Genomic DNA, 19,152 nt, shown 5'->3' on the forward strand with positions numbered 1-19,152 from the left:
GATTAAGAAAATAATAAATAAGAAAAGTTACTATTTGATTACTTCTCTGTGTGCCTATTCTTAAAAAGGTTTTCCTAAAAACTGGTTATTTCAATTATTTTGTTTCACCATACTTTTCAATACTCTGCTGCAAGGTATTTCCCAAACATCCATTTTATGAAGTCTCTTTCTTATATAAAATAAAATAATAAAGAATAAACAGTGCTTGGCCGGTGTGGCTCAGTGGTTGAGTGTCAACCCATCCACCAAAAGGTCGCCAGTCTGATTCCCAGTCAGGGCACATGCCCAGGATGTGGGCCCAATACCCATTGGGGGGGCACACAGGAGGTAGCCAATCGATGTTCTCTCATTGATGTTTCTCTCTCCCTCTCCCTCCTGTCTCTCTAAAATCAAAAAAGAAAAAAAGAATAAACAGTGAAACAAATACAAAGTTCTGTAATAACTCACGAGGGCAGCCTAGGGTAGTGCAAAGTACATGGGCTTTTTTCTGGCAGGTGAGGGGCACTAAGGCTTTAAAGTCACCTGGACTCACATCCTGGCACACAGTAACTTACCTAATATTTCTAAGTCCCAGTGTCTGAGTATTTAATAAAGAAGTTTACGCCTCTCAGTTTGTAATGCATATTTGTGAACATCTTAGCACAATATCTGTCACCTAGAAAGGTTGTCAGTACCAATCAACTTCCTAGCATTCTAAATTTTCTTGAACCCTGTAATTCTTCCATCCCTTTTTACTTTGGCTTGATCTTCAACCTCAACCAAACATATCTCTTCAATGGTCTTGAATAATTCATGCTCATCTTCCACCCTCAGCTTTTGTTTTATTATTTCCTTTCTTGGAATGCTGATTTCTCCTGCTCACCTAACCAGACTCTATCCACCCTCCATGATCTAGGAGATTCAGATCCAGTTCTCCCATTAGACCTTCTTCAATTATACCATTTCATACTGATTTGGTTCTTCTTTGAAAAAGTCTAGATGTATTCTGTATTGATTTTTTTTTTTATACTTTATCATACAATTTTAAAGAAGTAGACTAGTGTTAGTAGACTCATTAAAATGCTATTTTAACTCTGGTAGCAATGTAAAAACAGCATTTTTCTACTTTAAAGACTAGTAAAACCAACTTAAGGTACAGACTGCTAAGTCTTTTTTTTTTTAATCCTCAGCCAAAATATTTTTCCATTTATCTTCAGAAAGAGTGGGAGAGAGAGAGAGAGAGAAACATCGATGTGAGAGAGACACATCAATTGGCTGCCTTCCACACAACCCTGACCAAGGCCAGGGACCAAACCACAACCGAACTGAATCCCCTGACCGGAATTGAACCCATGACTCTTAGTCTGTGAGCCGACACTCTAACTGCTGAGCCAAACAAGCCAGGGCCAGACTGTTAAGTCTTTAAAGGAAAAATATTTGACCATTGAATATTCATATATTCTCATATTTTGACAAACTCTGTTTTTTTAATTTGGATATACTAGCACAGTACTTAGTAAGTGTTCTACAAGTACTAGCTATTTGGTAAATATTAGACTTACTAATCAAATGGCATAATTTACATAATTTTCTTTAAGGAACAAAAAAAAACCCCTATCATTAGACTCTAATCTTTAGATCACTTTTATGTAATAAGAAGATATGAACTATACTTTCCAATAATATTTGGATAGTAAACTCAAGTTATACCTGCACATAACAAAATGAAGGTATAAACAAAAGAATTAAAATAGAATACTCAGATTTTCTATAAAAAGAAAGAAATAATTCAATAATTAAGGGAGACTTTTTATATGAATGATGAAAAATATAAATGTGTATAGCATCAAAGCTATTTTTATCTATCAAATATAATCAGTAAAGGAACTGAAAGTCATACACATCCTTCAGTAGAGATTTCACGATATTTTTCTTTTTGTTATGTAAATCAAACAGGGATTCAACTTTTTTAACATTTTTATAAATTGACAACTTCAGAAAAGTCATACAGCCAAATTAAGAAAATGGCCAATTCACAATTCATTTTACAGTAATTTCCCCTTATCCATGGTTTCCCTTTCCGTGGTTTTGGTTATCTGTGGTCAACTGCAGTCCAAAAATATTAAATAAAAAATTCCAGAATAAACAATTCATAAGTTTTAAACTGCATGCATTTCTGAAGAGTGATAAAATCTGACACCATCCAGCTCTGTCCCACCTGGGATCTCAATCATCCCCTGTCCAGCATATCCACACTGTCCATTAGTCATTTAAGAGCCATCTCGGTTATCAGATCGACTGTCATGGTATCACAGTGCTTGTGTTCAAGTAACCTTTACTTAATGGTCCCAAAGCATAAGAGCAGTGGATCTGGCAATCTGGATATGCCAAAGAGAAGCCATAAAATGCTTCCTTTTAGTGAAAAGGTGAAAGTTCTTAATTCAATAATAATAATTTAAAAAATCGTATGCTGAAGTTACCAAGATCTGCAGTAAGAACAAATCTATCCCACCCTGGCCAGTGGTGCTCAGTGGTTAGAGCATCAGCCCTCACACCAAAGGGTCTCAGGTTTGATTCCCGGCCATGGGCACATACCCAGGATGCAGGTTCAATCCCTGGCCCCGGTTGGGGCACATGCGGGAGGCAACCAATCAATGTGTCTCTCTCACATCGATGTTTCTCTTTCTCTCTCTCTCCTCTCTCTCCCTCTTCCCTCTTTTCCATTCTCTCTAAATATCAATGGAAAAAATGTCCTCAGGTAAGGATTAAAAAAACAACAAAAATCTATACATGAAATTGTGAAGAGGGAAAAAGAAATCTGTGCCAGTTTTGCTGTTGCACCTCAAACTGCAAAAGTTATAGCCACAGTACAGTACATGGTAAGCACTTAGTTAAGATGGACAAGGCATTAAATTTGTGTGCAGAAGCAATGAACAGAAAACGTGTTTCAACTGACAGCAACATTTTATGCCAGATAGCATTGAACCTATACGAGGATTTTAACAAGGGATCCCCTGAAATGAGTGACACAAAGCCATTTACTGCAAATAAGGGATGGTTATTTAGATTCAGGAACAGCTTGGGACTAAAAGATATATAAATTACTGATGAGGCTGTGTCTGCTAATGAAGAAGATGCTGCCACATTTCCAGCGGAGTTGACGTTGAATAGGGTATGATACTATCCAGTTTCAGGAATCCACTGGGGATTTTGGACTATATCCCCTATAGACTACTGTAAATATTTAAAGAACATAAATATGGAGGACAGATATGATTCCTAGAGGAATATTCCATATAACTGAGAGATAGAATAATTTTAGTACCACACTATACTTAAACCAGTGCTTCTTAAACTTTTCCACTGAAATAGGCCCCTTTGATAAAATCCCTATAAAGACTGGGAGAAGGAAAATATATCCCCTTGAGTAGAATAACCCCAAATTATGCCACAATTCTAAACTTCTCATGCTTTATCTTAAAAATGCATAGTATAAGAAGATGCCATATTTATTCTACGGCTTTGCATATCTCCTGACACATAATCCTGTACTCTCAGTGATACATGTGACCTAGTTTGAGAAGCACTGACTTAAAATAATGTATGTCCATTTGAAAATTTTCCTAGATTATGATAGTGAAATAATTTCATTTTATAATGCCAAGGATATATAATAATAATTATTTGACATTTGTTGTGTATTAGTTATGTAAAAGATATTATAATAGGTTTTATACACACACACACACACATAATCCTAATTTTCAAATGTAAACAATACCATGCCAACTGTAATGAAGAAACTGAGGCACAAAGAGATTAAATAGCTATCCCAAGGAAATAACAAACATTAGCTACTTTATAGACAAGGCTTTATTGTATGACAATCTCATCAATAATTTATTTCTACATAAACCTCTTTCTCTGACCTGTGATTTTACCTTACTTTTCAAGAATTTAATGGCACTATGAACAGCCCAAAGGTCACTGATGTCTAAAAAACATTTTTACCAGTGTTGGAGCTTTAAGACTGATCAACAATGGGTGATGAAAGACTGTTTATACTAAAAAAGGAATCAACATCTAGCCACTAAATTGAGTCAATTCTTAGGTGTAAATAAGACTTCGCATTGCAAATAGGATGTGATATAAATTTCATACACAAATCCTAGGCCTGATCCAAAAGGGCAGCATGGAGTGACAGGGAGACAAGAAATAGAAGTTACTCAGCAAATCCTAAGTAAACTCTCATTAGCTTGTCACTAGCTAGTTACATGTCCTTGAGTAAGTTACTTGCCTCTAAGACTTACATTCATCAAATGAAGAGGATGTGCTAATAGATTTTTAAGTTTCCTTCCATTTATAAGGTTTTATATCTTTTTAATTTTGCTGTCCACTCATTTCAATTTATATACGTACCTAAGTTTCCATTTCTCTTACCTAGTACCTTCTTTCTTAGCATATTTTTAAGCAATTAGTTTTTTCTTTCCTTAATTTACATTTCTTTATACTCACCTATCAGTCTTGATCCTTCTTAAAATATTCTGTCAGTTCTTGCTTTTTAACACTTAATTTTACAATCTGTAAGTACCAAACACAACAAAACTGCCCAGTGAAAACTGATGTCTTAACTGTAAGATTACTCTAAACTCTACTGTCAGAATGTTAAAAATTCATAGGCTACTTCAGTGTGCTTACTTTTTTTAATCCTCACCTGAGGATATGTTTTCTTAAATTGATTTTAGAGTGAGGAGGGGAGAGAGAAATGTCAATGTGAGAGAGAAACTATCGGTTGCCTACTGTACGCATCCCAACCAAAGATCAAACCTGCATCCTTTTGGTGTACAGGACGATGCTCCAACCAATTGAGCCACCCAGCCAGGGCCACTGCACTTATTTTTTAAAGGCTTTGGTGATTTGACATGTTTTTATCATGTTTTTAATTCAAATGTTTAGGAGTGATACACAAATTATGATACTAACCATCTTCCACTTTGATTTGCAATATGTTCTTCTAATTTCTGTAGCTCCAATGTATAAGCCAATATTCGAGCATTGCACACCATGAGATTCTTTACTGCAAGTAAAATCTGGTCTTTCTGAGTGCTCAGAGAAAGGAGTTTCCATATTCCTTGTCGCATTCGAATTTCTAAATCTATTTTTTCTTGAATGCTGCAGTCCTTAAAAAAAAAGACAGAAAAGCATTTTTAAAAGATAGCAAAAATCCAAATTATAACATGTCTTTTTATCCCTAATAGAAGGAAACTGTACTAGATATCATTATAATTTTATATCATATTGGGAAAGAAACAAAGTTTCAATGTATGATAGTATAAAAATATAGCTATTTTATTTTTATTGGTTTATTGATTTTAGAGATAGAGGGAGGCAGGGAAGAGAGAGAGAAAGAAATGTCGATTTGTTGTATCACTTATTTATGCATTCATTGGTTGATTCTTATATGTGTCCTGACTGGGAATTGAGCCTGCAACCTTGGCTTATCGGGATGATGCTCTAACCAACTGAACTTTCCAGCCAGGGCAAAAATACAGCTATTTTAAAAAGCTCATTGCAAAACCTTATTTTATTGCTTTATTAGGAAGTCTTTATAATCTACTGGATAAAGAGAATAGAAACAAAGGTGAGAAACATTAAATATCCTTCCCATAACTGAACAAGGTTTAATAGTGTCTCCAAACATTAAATACCCTTACCATAACTGAACAAGGTTGAATAGTGTCTCCCAAATATCCGTGTCCTCCCAGAACCTCAGAATGTGACCTTATTTGGCTATAGAGTTTTACAGATGTAATTAGTTAAGATGAGATCATAATGAATTAGTGTGGGCCCTAAATTCAATGACTAGTGCCTTTATAGGAAGGCCACGTGCAGACACAGAAAGACATACAAAGATAATTCTATGTGAAGATGGAGGTAGAGCCTGGAGTAATGAGACTAAGCCAAGGATCACCAAGGATTGCCAGCGACCCCTGGAAGCTGGAAAAGGCGAGGAAGGACTCTCCCAGGGCTTTCAGCAGAGGCATGGCCGTGCAGATACCCCGATTTCAGAATTCAGGCCTCTGGAACTATGAGAAAATAAACGTCTGTTGTGTTAAGTCACTCAATTCTGCTAATTTATTATGGTGGCCTCAGGAAACTAACAAAATACTATAACAACCAATGTGAACAATATTGCACATGTACATCTTACATAAATTATATTGTGGGATGGCACCATGTGGTTGATGACACTGAAGTAACCAGGAAAAACTTTTTCTAAAATAGCAGATGCTGAATAAAGAAATTAAGGTTTAGCATCAGGGAGATAACAGGCTACTTGTCATGGTAAGCAATGTAAATAAAATCTCGGAAGCAAAAGAATGAAAGCACTGTGCTTAGAAAATGGTTTATTAAGTTTTAGCTACCTGGAATAGAGATTTAGAACATAGTTTTGGATATATTTTAGTTTTAAGAGTCACCATAAAACTAATAAATATTTTAGTTCTGAATGTCTTTTATTCCATACAATGATCTTGTAATGACCTGACTCTATATACTAATTTCATATGTAACATTAAAATTCTGTAAACTGAAATGTATGGTTCTGATCGAATTTACAGTGGCTTTTTAAAAATTATAAATCATCAGATACTTTACTATACTACAAACGTAATAATATTCCGGTATGTCTATTTTTAAATTAAATTGACCATCTTGGATTATCAATGAACTATAATTTACCTTTTAATTGGATCAAAAGCAAAATATTTTAAAAAATGAATGGAATCTAATAACAAAAGTTCAATCTTTTCAAAAAGAAAAGCTAAAAGGTGGGAGAGCAATAGTCTACGAAGGTTACCCAAAGAGATACTGAAGTAGATGGCTATTCAAATCAGTCAAATATACTAATTCCATGAAGAAAACAGATCTGTTTATATTACCTTCTGTAATTACATCATGTAATCACCACATAAAAATCTTCTCTTGTAGTATTCCTCAAACATAAATACAGTCATTTGCTGGTTTTCCTTCTTTACACATAACTGAACTTCAACAACTCCATTTCTTCTTTTTCTGACTTGTCAGCCCCAAAGTAAATTCTTCTTTAATGAAATCAGTAATTAATTATAAGGACTATCCATGTGACCCATATGTCTACAGAAATAAACTCTGGCAGGCTGGTTAGTATTGGGGAGTACACATAGGGAACAACTTGAAGCTGGGATGAATATCTTTAGCCCACAACTCAAATATAAACAAATACCATCTGGTGGCATTAAATCCAATTTTGCTTTTTAAATGCTACAGTGAGGCAGCCAGCTGAACTAGCACAGAGGTTCTTAAAGCTGGCTGCACGTTAGAATTACCTTAGACACAGAGGAAAACCTTATAAAAAAGTATTTAAGCTTATGACCTACCCCAAAACAATTAGGATCTCTGAAGGTGGAGCCTGAGCATCACCCCCACCCCCAAGTTCCCCTGGTAACTCAATATACAACCAGAATAGAGGACGACTGCTGGACTACTTGAAATTCCAGAACGATTTGAAAAATTGCAACAACCTAAAGGTACCAGTAGATGGCCACAGCCACATTAAAGAACCGGTTCAGGCTTCCAGGGTTTCCATCTTGTAAATGAATCCTGTCTTCTCTTCATTGTTTATTGATAAAGACTTTATAAAATTATAGAGTCTTGGGAAATAGTGGTGGAAAACAAGTAAAGTCAGGGTTGTTGTTTTTTTAATTCTTATTTGTAAGATTAAATATTCATTAAGGAACTGAAATATATCTAGCAAATATTAATATTAGATTCTATCCTTTAGAGCAGGGGTCAGCAAACTATAGCCAGTCTGCTGCTTGTTTCTGTAAAGTTGTACTGGAGTTCAGTCACACCCACTCATCTGTTGGGTCTATGGCTTTCAAGCTATAACGGCAGAGTTGAGTAATTTCAACAGACCATCTGGCCCACAAAACATTTACTATCTGCCCTTTTACAGAAATAATTTGCTGATCCCAAACCAAGCCAAATTAACATACTTAGTAAACTGTGGCTCTGCCTCCCCTGCTCTAGGATGACTAGATGTGGATCTGGGAGGGCCACTGTATTTGGCCAGTTTGTTCTCCACGCAACTTCTTTCAGTACGTACATGTTTAGACCTCTCTGGTCAAGCAATACGAATTTAGACGAGAGGCTTTATGGAGTTGAGGGACCTGCCTTTAGTTGATAAAGGGATGTAAAGTGCTCCTGGGATAAGAGTTGATGTCTAGTGATATCCACAGTGAAAACAATGATCATGTCATGAGGGCACCCACTGAGCATTCAGTGGTGATGCTTGCTTACTGACCTCAAAGAAGGAGAGCAGGAAGCTAAAAACAACACGGTTGCTTCCTCCACCATAATGACAGAATCAAGGCTAATTAGGACCCATAATAGAGGCATGTTTCCCTGTATCCATCCCTCTTAGAAGTGTCTGAATACAAGTATCCAGGAAGAAAAGAGAATTGGGGGGTAAGAGGGGGGTCTTCAATGTTCTGAATAAGGGCTTGCTTGTAATCAAGTCAAATAGAAGCCAATGAAACTGTCTTGCTCTTCTAGGTGTTTAAAGTCAGGCTGATAGCCCTGGCCGGTTTGGCTCAGCGGTTAGAGCATCAGCCTGCGGTCCCGAGAGACCCGGGTTCGGTTCCCGCTAAGGGCATGTACCTTGGTTGCAGTTTATCCCGGCCCTGGTCGGTTGTGCGGGTGGCAGCCACTCGATGTGTCCCTTTCACATCGATGTTTCTCTCTCTCTCTCTCCCACTCTACCTGAACAAAAAATGTCCTCGGGTGAGGATAAAAAAATAAATAAATAAAGTCAGGCTGATAAAAATAAATGGACAAGGCAAGGCTAAAAATGAAATAGGGAGATGACTTAAAAGTGAAAATCTAGATTATGTAGAAAACAGCAACTTGCTAGGATTTACGAGCTAGAATGGCACAAAGGAAGTGCAAAGAAATGGCCTTAGTGTTGGAATTAAGTACTGAATAAAAATTTTTAAAAAAAAGCTGAGCTGCTAGTAAGACAACTGTACTAATCTAGACAGAAACTATCAGCAACCTAATGGATATAGTTAAACCATGTTAGCTAGGAGACAAAGATGAAAAAGACTGCAGAAGAATATATAGTCTTCTAAAAGAAATTATATGTATTTTAAGAATTGTTTATATACAGAATAAAATCTGGAAACTGTAGTGATCATTCTAGAGAATGGATCAGAGAAATTCTTAAATTCGTGTTTCTGTATATATTCACTTTTCGGCAATGACTGTATTAGTTCTCAAATTTTATTTTTACTAAGATTTTAAAAGCTTAAACATTTATAAGAAAAGTTACGTGACTGCTCCAACTGGTTAAATAGGACAAAAGATAATAATAAAAAGAGTCATCTCTCATACACCTCCTGAGTGTGAGGTATTATGCTAGGAATCTTAAAGAGAGGTTCTCAAATTCCAACAGCTTTCTGGGACTGCCATAGTACCCATTCTACAACTATGGAAACTGAGACTTACAAAAGACAACTTATTCAAGACTTCACAACAAGCAGACTTGGTTTATACCTTAATCTGACTCAATAAGTCAATATTCTATGCCAGCGATTTTCAACTGGTGTGCAGCAAGAATTTTTAAAACATACAATACCTGACTATTTAGTCAGGGGCAATGAACCTGTTTTCCCTTAGACTGTGAAATTAAAAAATAACAATAGCAACACAACAGCCATCTGGTGTGAATGAACCAAAATCACACCTATTACTTTTTTTTGTCAGATCAGCAAAAAATATATTTTTGGGTGAGCTGCAGAATTTTAGTAATTCCTTTACATCTACCATAAGATGAAAAGGGCTGAAAACCGCTGTTACATGCTGTGAGCAGTCACAGATGACTCCAAGGTTTGAGTAGAGGTGTTTTACTAGTGGACCAAAATCTTTGCTCCTATCCCTCCCTATCAGATAGCAAGTTCATTAATATCAAAGGAAGTACATCAAATAAAAATTCAGTGCTAGTCAAGTATAAAATTTTCTTATTGACCCTCGATACTTCTGTCAGGTTGAAACCTATTACTGTTTTGCAAGATTTCTCGATGATCTCAACAGATAGAATTCTACAACTCAGTTATTTTAATTTCTCATTGCCTAAGAAATTATTAAGTATTGTACCTTTCCACATGTAAATAATCTAGTTCTTATGTATATTTAAATATTTATTTTCATTTCATGTAGCTAAGCTTCTTTCATGACCTTATCCTCTTGTCTATTGTGTATCATTCCTAAATATTACTGCTGCACACAGCTCAATTACTGCTGCACACGGCTACACCAACACATATAGGATAAGTGCAAGAATCTCCATAAATTGTCAATTCACCAAAAAATCAAGATTTTTGTTAACAATCAGGACAAAAACCACAACAGAATAGAACAGAAAAGGATACTACATCAAAATGTTTGAAATATTTGAAAATACTGTCATAAAAGCATAAATTACAAAGCCTTTGGACTTTTTTGCATAATGATTCTCAATGTTTTGCTTTATTTTTTCACAGTACTATTGAAGACTTCCTAACAATTTTGTATCTGCTGAGGTTTTTAAGATTCTAGAAAAGATAACAGGTTTCTAAGCAAAGATTTTGCCATGTTTCTACACAAAGATAACATGTCGGACCACACAAAACTGTTAATATTCTACCAATTTTGACCTACAAAACTTGCAATTTAATATAGTGTGACCTACTTCAGAAATAGGTAAAAGAAGGTGGAAATTACAATGGAAGTGAAGATCCACCTTTATTAAATACATATTAAATACATCAGAGTTTTCTTTTAAGACCCTTAAGTTATGATTAAGGGTGGAAAGGATACCATTTTCCTGATTTTGCCAAGAAATAATATTGGCCTGTATTACGTAAAAAGGTTTCCAACTCATTTACCCGAGTGAGTAGAAAACAAACTTCTATCCAATTCCAAAAGAATCGACTCTCTAATCAAGAAAGTTCAGAGGATGCAGGCTGCTTCTCCACCCGGGCCCGAGTTTATGTTGTGGGCAGACACTGCTCCAGTAACTGCTTTCCATCAAATCCAGGAAAGAAACAAACTGTCCTCTACTGGCCGTGGGTAGCCTTCTCGGAAAACCGGGGCTCCCCTGCTTCACCTGCACTTGCAAAAAGACAAGTGCCTACAACTTGGGGGTTGGGGGCAGCGGACAGGTGCACCCGGGAACGCGCGGCGAGGCTCGGAAATCGGGTTCCCATTCTGGGCCAGTTTCCTCCCCAAGAAGTCGGGGGCGGGAGTGTGTCCAGATTCCCAAGTTCTATTAGACCCCCCAAAGTACATCCTCTTACCCTTCCCTTTGTTTCTGGCCACGGCCGAATACGAGACGCGGGGCGGCGGCCTTCCCGACGACCGGACGGAACGACGGCGTGAGAGCCTGAAGCCGGGCCCCCTCCTCACTCACCTGCTGAGCCGGAAGCCCCGCCGGGCCGAGCTCGGGACCCCTCTGCGTCAGCCCCTCCATCTCCAGCGCCACAGCCGGGGCGCCGCCGCTCCGCCGCAGATTCGATTTGAAAAGCGCGCCCCGGGCTGAAGCCGCGGGGGACGCCAACCGTCCGGCCGTACCAAGTCCCGACAGCAGGGGGAGGGGGCGCAGGGACCGCGGAGCCGGCGCGCGCACGCGCAGTGGACGCGCTCCGCGCCCCTTACCTCCCGCCGGAAGTCTGCAGAGACCAGGGTTCTACCTGCGGGCTGGGGTGTGCGGCGCGGCTGGCTCATTTAAGGCACTGATTGGGGTGTGGGCGGGCCTGAGAAAGCAGTGGGCGGGGCTGTAGGGAAGGTGTCCGCCACCGAGCGCACCTGACCCACCTCAGGGTTTAGGCTGCTGGTTTTCGGGCACGCCCTTTGCACCGGGAGCCTCCGTGTACCTGCGTCCATCCCACCGGTGGCCTTCCAAAGCACTCGGCGGCTGCCTTCAGACTTCGGTTGCTGAGCTCCTACAGACAGCTCGGGGAAACGCGGTGTCCCTCGGAAACCATGGTCTCGTTCCCAAAGAACCAAGCGATTCTGCTCTTCGCACTCCCTGTCTCACAGTCACCAGATCAAGGCCTTACTGTAGGGCATTTCACGGGGTCTGATCCTTTGCCCCAATGTTTCTTTGTCATTCCAGATTCACCTCACCCAGGAAAGAATGTTCTTTCTTGCAGAAGACCTCTCTCCTTACTCTTCCCCACCAACATCCAAGGTGACGGCCAGGTGGGGCATTTTCCCAGAGCTCCACTTCTCGCTGTCCCTCAAGACCAACGCAAAGACGCTTTTTAATGGAAGAATTCTGTCGTTAATCATAATGGGAAAATATAGAATCTTAAAAAAAAATTGAAGTGCCAAAGATTTCAGGCCCTTTTTAGATCCATAAAATTCATTGTCTCTAGCCTATCCTGACTTCGCCTTAAAAGGCAACAGGAAGCCTCTTAGGCTTGTCATTTTTTGTCCTGAGTGAAGAATCTACCAAATCAACCCTCCCACCCTCACCTCATAGAAGGCCTTGGGTGCTTTTCCTTTCCTAAATAGCGCGGCCTTACTTTTTAATTGCCTGAAATAGTCCCTGTTTGGATATGTTGTTTCAATGTCCCAACAATCTTGATGTTCTACCGATTTAATATCCACTTGTGCCAAAGTGGCTATTAAATTATATGCTCACAATATCTACAAGGCCCTTTAACAAGCAGCTGGTTTAAAGATATATTTTTAAAAACATGAGTGACTTTTCTCTCAAGTGGGTAATTTGCCTCTTTAAGGCCTTTTGGACTAGGTGATACTAAAAACTGCCCAGGCTAGGCATGACCCTCTCCTTACATTAGAAATGTATGGGTCGTTAGAAATTACCCATATCCTTACACACAGCTATAAAATATGTTAAACTCAAAATCACCAACACAGAGTTCACCTCATTTTCTCCAAATACAGATCTGAATTCCAAAGTCATTAGGTACTCTTCCCCCAATGCACACCTCTTAGGCTTACCACTTTGTGGTATAATTATCCCCTACTCAAAGTGAGCTGCGTGAGACCAGTATAGTACCTGACTCATAAAAGAAGTATACACAGGAAGCTCATCATCAGATGTATATTATTTCTCATATAACACACACAGCTCTCAGGTTTAGATCAAAATACTTAATTAAACCATCATTTCATGGAACCAGGCAAACCAACCAATTTTAAATTGGACATTGATGTAGGCATATTTGATGAGTAAATTCTAGGTATATTACTGGAGATCATTTATTTATAATACTCAAAGAGATCCAGGAATGGTCATATTTAGTAATTATCTGTAGAATAGACAGTTGTTATTAAAGACCTTTCTCTTTGGAGAAGATATGATGTGGTCCTATCTCTTTATTATTCATCAAGGGATGTACCCAGGAAGTACTTAAGATATAACTATTATATGGTGATTAAAATACTTCAGATTAGGAATGCTGTTTCCTTATTTATCCCTAGGTCCTTTCTTGCTACTGCTAGTTTCATCAGTTTTCTTTGGTGTATGAAATGTAAATAAAAATAAATTGATCCAAGGAAACTACCAAAAGGTTATAAATTTCACATGCAGTAGTTTAATAAGTTTGAGAATGAAAGAATAAATGAAACAACTCCCAGAAAGCAATAAGTACAGTATTATCTTTGACCATGTCAAATTTTTGAGAGAGAACATTTGGGCATCTCTTCTTTGAGAGACAACATCCTACCATCCTTGGACTCCCACAGTAGGTGACTGCCCACCCAACTGCTCAGGTGTAGGAGCCTCAGCTGGAGGTTGAGTGATGAAATTACTGTCCTACCAATATTCTTTCTATTATAAATTCAACATTTAATACTACTTATAACATATGTATTATTTATAGCTAATATAATAAATAGATAATATTTAATAATTAAGAAAATAGAAAATCAGTATTTGACATAGGTAGGATAGCCAATTTAGATAATACTAATAAATTTTAAAGTGTATTTTTTCTTTTTCCTATATTTCTCTTTTTAACTCTCTAGCCAAAATAAAATAAAATGCTGAACCTGAAATCAGCTTTTTTAATAATAGACCCATTATTTTTTTAAATGTGATTTCCCCAAGAATAGGTAACTGTTATGATCTCTAATATCCTCCTAGACTCTCTTAAATAAAAAAATATATATTCAATTTAAAAATTCTCTAGGTGCTTCCTTTACTCATCTGTTATCTTGTACCTAATGAGTTTAAAATGAACTTCATACAAAAGGAAGACAAACAATCTAATTAAAAAATGGGCAGAAGACCTGAATAGATACTTCTCCAAATAGGACATACAAATGGCCAAGAGACATATGAGAAAAAAAAATTCTCAACATCTCTAATCATCAAAGAGATGCAAATTAAAACGACTGTGAAGTATCACCTCACACCTGCCAGAATGGCCGCCATCAACAAATCATCAAACAAGTGCTGGTGAGGATGTGGAGAAAAGGGGAATCGAGTACACTACTGGTGGGAATGCAGACCGGTGCAGCCACTATGGAAAACAATATGGTGTTTCCTCAAAAAATTAAAAATTGAACTTCCATTTGACCCAGTGATCCCATTTCTAGGAATATATCCTAAGAAGCCGGAAACACCAATCAGAAAGAATATATACACCACTATGTTCATAGCAGCACTATTTACAAAAACTAAGATCTGGAAACAGCTCAAGTGTCCATCAGTAGATGAGTGGATAAAAAAGCTGTGGTATATTTACACAATGGAATACTATGCAGCCATAAGAAAGAAAGATCTCTTACCCTTTGAGATGACATGGAGGGACCTGGAGAGTATTATGCTAAGCGAAACAAGCCAATCAGAGAAATACAAGTATCCCATGATCTCACTTATTTATAGAATATAATGAAGAACCTAAGCTGATGAACAAAATAGATCCAGAGAGATGGAAGTAGGGAACAGACTGACAAACCTCAGAGGGAAGGGGGTGGGAGGGCAGGAAGAGATAAACCAAATGACTTATCTGCATATATGTATAACCAATGGGCACAGACAACAGTACAGTACAGTGAAGGGGGGGGCAGGAGAGAGGTGGAGGGTATCAATGGGGGTAAAAGAAGGAACATCTACAAAAAATTAATTAATAAAAGTTAAAATAAAGTTAAAAAATGAACTTCATAGATAAGAACTGTATTTAGAATTATATCCAAAAAAAAAGAGAGAAGGAATTGAAGTAAAGATGCTAAGCAGAGTAAATAGGCCACAATCCAGAAAGAGCTGAAACATCATATAATCATAAAAAAGATATGGAATACAGAGTACGTATGAGGACTTATTAGCCCTATGACCTTGGGCGAGCCACTCATTCTCCTTATCTATAAAACAAGTATAATAATACCCAGCTTGTTTTTTAAAAGTTGTTGGGAGACTCAAATGAGATAAGATTTGTGAGATTGCTTTGTAAACTGGTTATCCCACATAAACAAGAGGCATTGTTACTGAAGACAGAAAACATCAATACCTATGGGCAAATATACTGGACCCACAGAACACAGAACTGAATGAGACAAGCTTATGTGAAAAAGGATATATTCAAGATCTATCACCTACCACTAAAAAACAATTAATACTTAGATTGTATACAAAGAACTCCTACAAGTCAACAAAAATCCATCTAGAAAATGGTCAAAGGTAATAATAAGCATATTGTAGGAGTGAACCCAAATGGCAAAGAAAATGTGAAATTTGAAATTTGCATATTAAGACCACCAAGGAGATATGTTATAATCACTAGATTGGTAAACATTAAGAAGTTTGATAATACGAAAGGTTGGTGATGATACAAGTCAAAAGGATATTACACACTGGTAGAGGAGAGGGATGTCAATTTGTTTAATCACTTAAAAATAATTAGAACTACCTTGTAAAGTTGAAAATGTGTATACTCAGCAATTTTACTCTTAGGTATATATATCCTAGGGATATTCTTGCAAGTGTGTACCAGCAACATTGCTTGTAATAGCAAAAATATTAAAATAATCCAAATGTTCATTTGAGGAGAATTGATAAAAAATTACGATGATTTACCCAGTAGAATATTCTATATCAGTAATAACAAATAAACCACCAATAATATGTTACATAATGACTACATCTTAGAAATAATAAATGAAGAAAGCAAATTGCAGAGGAGTGCATAGAATATATAATTTTATAAAGCTGAATAATAAGAGAAACTAAACAATATGTTGTTTAGGAATACATACATGTGATAAAAGTTTATATTTAAAAAGGGAGACAGTGTTAAAAACAAAACTCAGCCCTGGCCAGTTTGGCTCAGCGGTTAGAGCGTCGGCCTGCGGTCTGGAGAGACCCGGGTTCGGTTCCCGCTAAGGGCATGTACCTCGGTTGCAGATTGTCCCCGGCCCTGGTTGGTCGTGTGGGTGGCAACCACTCGATGTGTCCCTTTCACGTCGATGTTTCTCTCTCTCTCTCCCTCCCACTCTATCTGAACAAAATATCAAAAAATGTCCTCGGGTGAGGACTAAAAATAATAATAATAATAATAATAAAAACAAAACTCAGACTAGTGACTATCTCTGAGAGAAAGGCAGGGAATGGAGTGGAGACAGAGCATGAAGATATAAAGCTACTGGTAATGTTTTATTAAGTTGGATGATGGGTTCATTAATATTCATTTTACTATTTACCTGATAACATATATATATATATATATATATATATATATATATATACACATGTATTCTTTTGTATACCTGAAACATTTCATAATAATAAATAATTCTAAAATATTTAAAATATTCTTGTACAAGTTGAACAAAGGTATTTTAAAAGATCCTCACTTGGCAACATAATAATACATGTTTTGTCTTACAAAGTTTGACTTATATGTGATTGGTTTCCAAAAAATTTTACTATGTGAAAGTGTGGAAAGCAAAGCTGTAATGCAATGATATCTGTGCCCAGTGAAAGATGACATTTGACCATGTGGATTCTATGAACACTCAGAGCCACTGCTTGGGAGCTTGGGCTAGGGATGGGGTAGGTGGAATTTGTAAAGGATAAGAGGTTTTGTCAGCAGGTGGGGACAAAATTAAGTGCAATTTGAGTTATTACTGTTAATGTGACCTGCATATTACTCACAGGCATAAGACTATTTGAATGACATTAAAATCAGAGAGCTCTTTACTGAGTAAGCAAATCAGCCAGAGGAATTAGTAACATGACTTGAATAAACGATCCTCAAACTGTGGCACACAAAGGTTTTCAAGGTTTATATAGGCTTGGGCAATTCTAAAAGGAATCAATGTCAAGATCTTCAACTTATTATGGTCCCTATCCTAAAATTGATCTACTTAACAACTTGCCTACTCTCTAGGCTTCACATTAGTTTCCTTTTAACTATTTCCTTTTCCCATTGGACCAAGAAAGGCATCACATTTACCCATTCCTACTGCATTGCCCCAGGGTATAAAACCATCTGGGGCTCTAAGGGAAAATTAAATTTATTGGTGTTGATGTTGCTGTAAGTGATGAACCAGGGGCTCAGTGCTTGCATTTATAAAAATGAAAACCAGATGTGGACTTGATGTTGAAACCTGTCTCATTTTAGCGTTATTTAATATTCACCATGTATACAAAAATAATTGAAGGGGTAACAGGATTCATCTGTCTCATTACGAGATTCATTTCCAGGAAAAATTTACATTTGATATATAATATTGGTCCATTATAATTTTTTAAAATATTTTTAATTGATTTTAGAAAGAGGAAGGGAGAGGGAGAGACAGAAACATCGGTGAGAGAGAACAATGATTGGCAGCCTCCTGCATTCCTCCCATTGGGGACTTGGCCCACAACCTGGGCATGTACCCTGACCGGGAATCGAACCGGCAACCTCTTGGTGCACGGGTCAATGCTTAACCACTGAGCCACATGGGCTGGGATCCATTATAATTTTTATATACTTATTTTGTTCTTATCAATTGTATACTACTATTTTAATAACATAGTCCAAAAGAAAACTCTTGAATTAAATCTTATAGCCACATGAAATATAAAAAACGTATAAAATTCCAATTTGCACGCATATGTTCCTTGCAGAGAAATGTGATAGGATGAACAATAAAGACCTCTCAAGCACAAAAATATATATATAACATATATATATTATATATATAATATATATATATTTATCCTCACTCGAGGACATTTTTCCATTTTTTATTCAGATAGAGCGGGAAGGAGAGAGTGGAAGAGAGAGAGAGAGAAACATCGATGTGGAAGGGACACATCGAGTGGTCGCCACCCACATGATCCAACCAGGGCCGGGGAAAAACTGCAGCCACGGTACATGCCCTTAGCGGGAACTGAACCCGGGTCTCTGTGGACCACAGGCTGACGCTCTAACAGCTGAGCCAAACCGGCCAGGGTGCACAAAAATATTTTATATGAGCATAATATTCTGTGGAGGAAACCAATTCAAGTAGGAAAAGGAACAATGTAAAATTTCCAACTTTCAGATGATGTTGTTTATACATATTTTTAAATGAATGATGGTGTCTGTGTCAAATCTTGAACATTTTGGATTTCATTGGATACATTTAATAAATATAATGCTCTAAATTTTTAAATGTAATTATTTTCAATACACCAGCAATTAATTATATCCTGTGTAACTATTTTGAAATATTTTTTATTAATATTTTAGAGAGGGGAAGGGAGAGAGAGAGAGAGAGAAACATTGATGTGAAGAGAAACATCAATCTGCACACCTCCCACTGGGGATCAAGCCTGCAACCCAGGCATGTGCCCTGACCGGAATCGAACCTGGAGCTCTCAGTCCATGGGATGATGCTCAATCCACTGAGCCGCACCAGCTGAGAACTGTGTAACTGTTTAAATGCGTGCTAAAACATAACAGATGTTACCTTAAATATACATAAGGAATAAAAAGTTATTTAAAATTCTTTTAGGTGTTTTGCAAAACTATTTTTTTAAGTTGCTGACTAAGATATCAGTAGCATCACCTATAATACCTGGATGCATTCATGTCTACCGGAAAGTCACTCTTGGATATTCACTTCCTCAAATTTCTCTCTGATTCTCTTTCC

The 19,152-nt window shown here is 37.3% G+C and overlaps 1 protein-coding gene across 1 annotated transcript in view; it reads right to left on the reverse strand.

Moving 5' to 3' along the window:
* RTKN2 (rhotekin 2) overlaps positions 1-11,527 on the reverse strand; it is a 65,661-nt gene extending 54,134 nt beyond the window's left edge. The window contains exons 1-2 of the mRNA XM_036265935.1: positions 11,468-11,527; positions 4,963-5,159 (exon numbers count right to left, since the gene is read on the reverse strand). Coding sequence (XP_036121828.1) covers positions 4,963-5,159; positions 11,468-11,527 — 257 coding nt within the window. The remainder of the gene's footprint in view (positions 1-4,962; positions 5,160-11,467) is intronic.
* Positions 11,528-19,152: the final 7,625 nt, after the last annotated feature.

The sequence above is a fragment of the Molossus molossus genome, unplaced genomic scaffold (genome assembly GCF_014108415.1).
Source record: "Molossus molossus isolate mMolMol1 unplaced genomic scaffold, mMolMol1.p scaffold_m16_p_17, whole genome shotgun sequence".
In the NCBI taxonomy this organism is placed as follows: domain Eukaryota; kingdom Metazoa; phylum Chordata; class Mammalia; order Chiroptera; family Molossidae; genus Molossus; species Molossus molossus.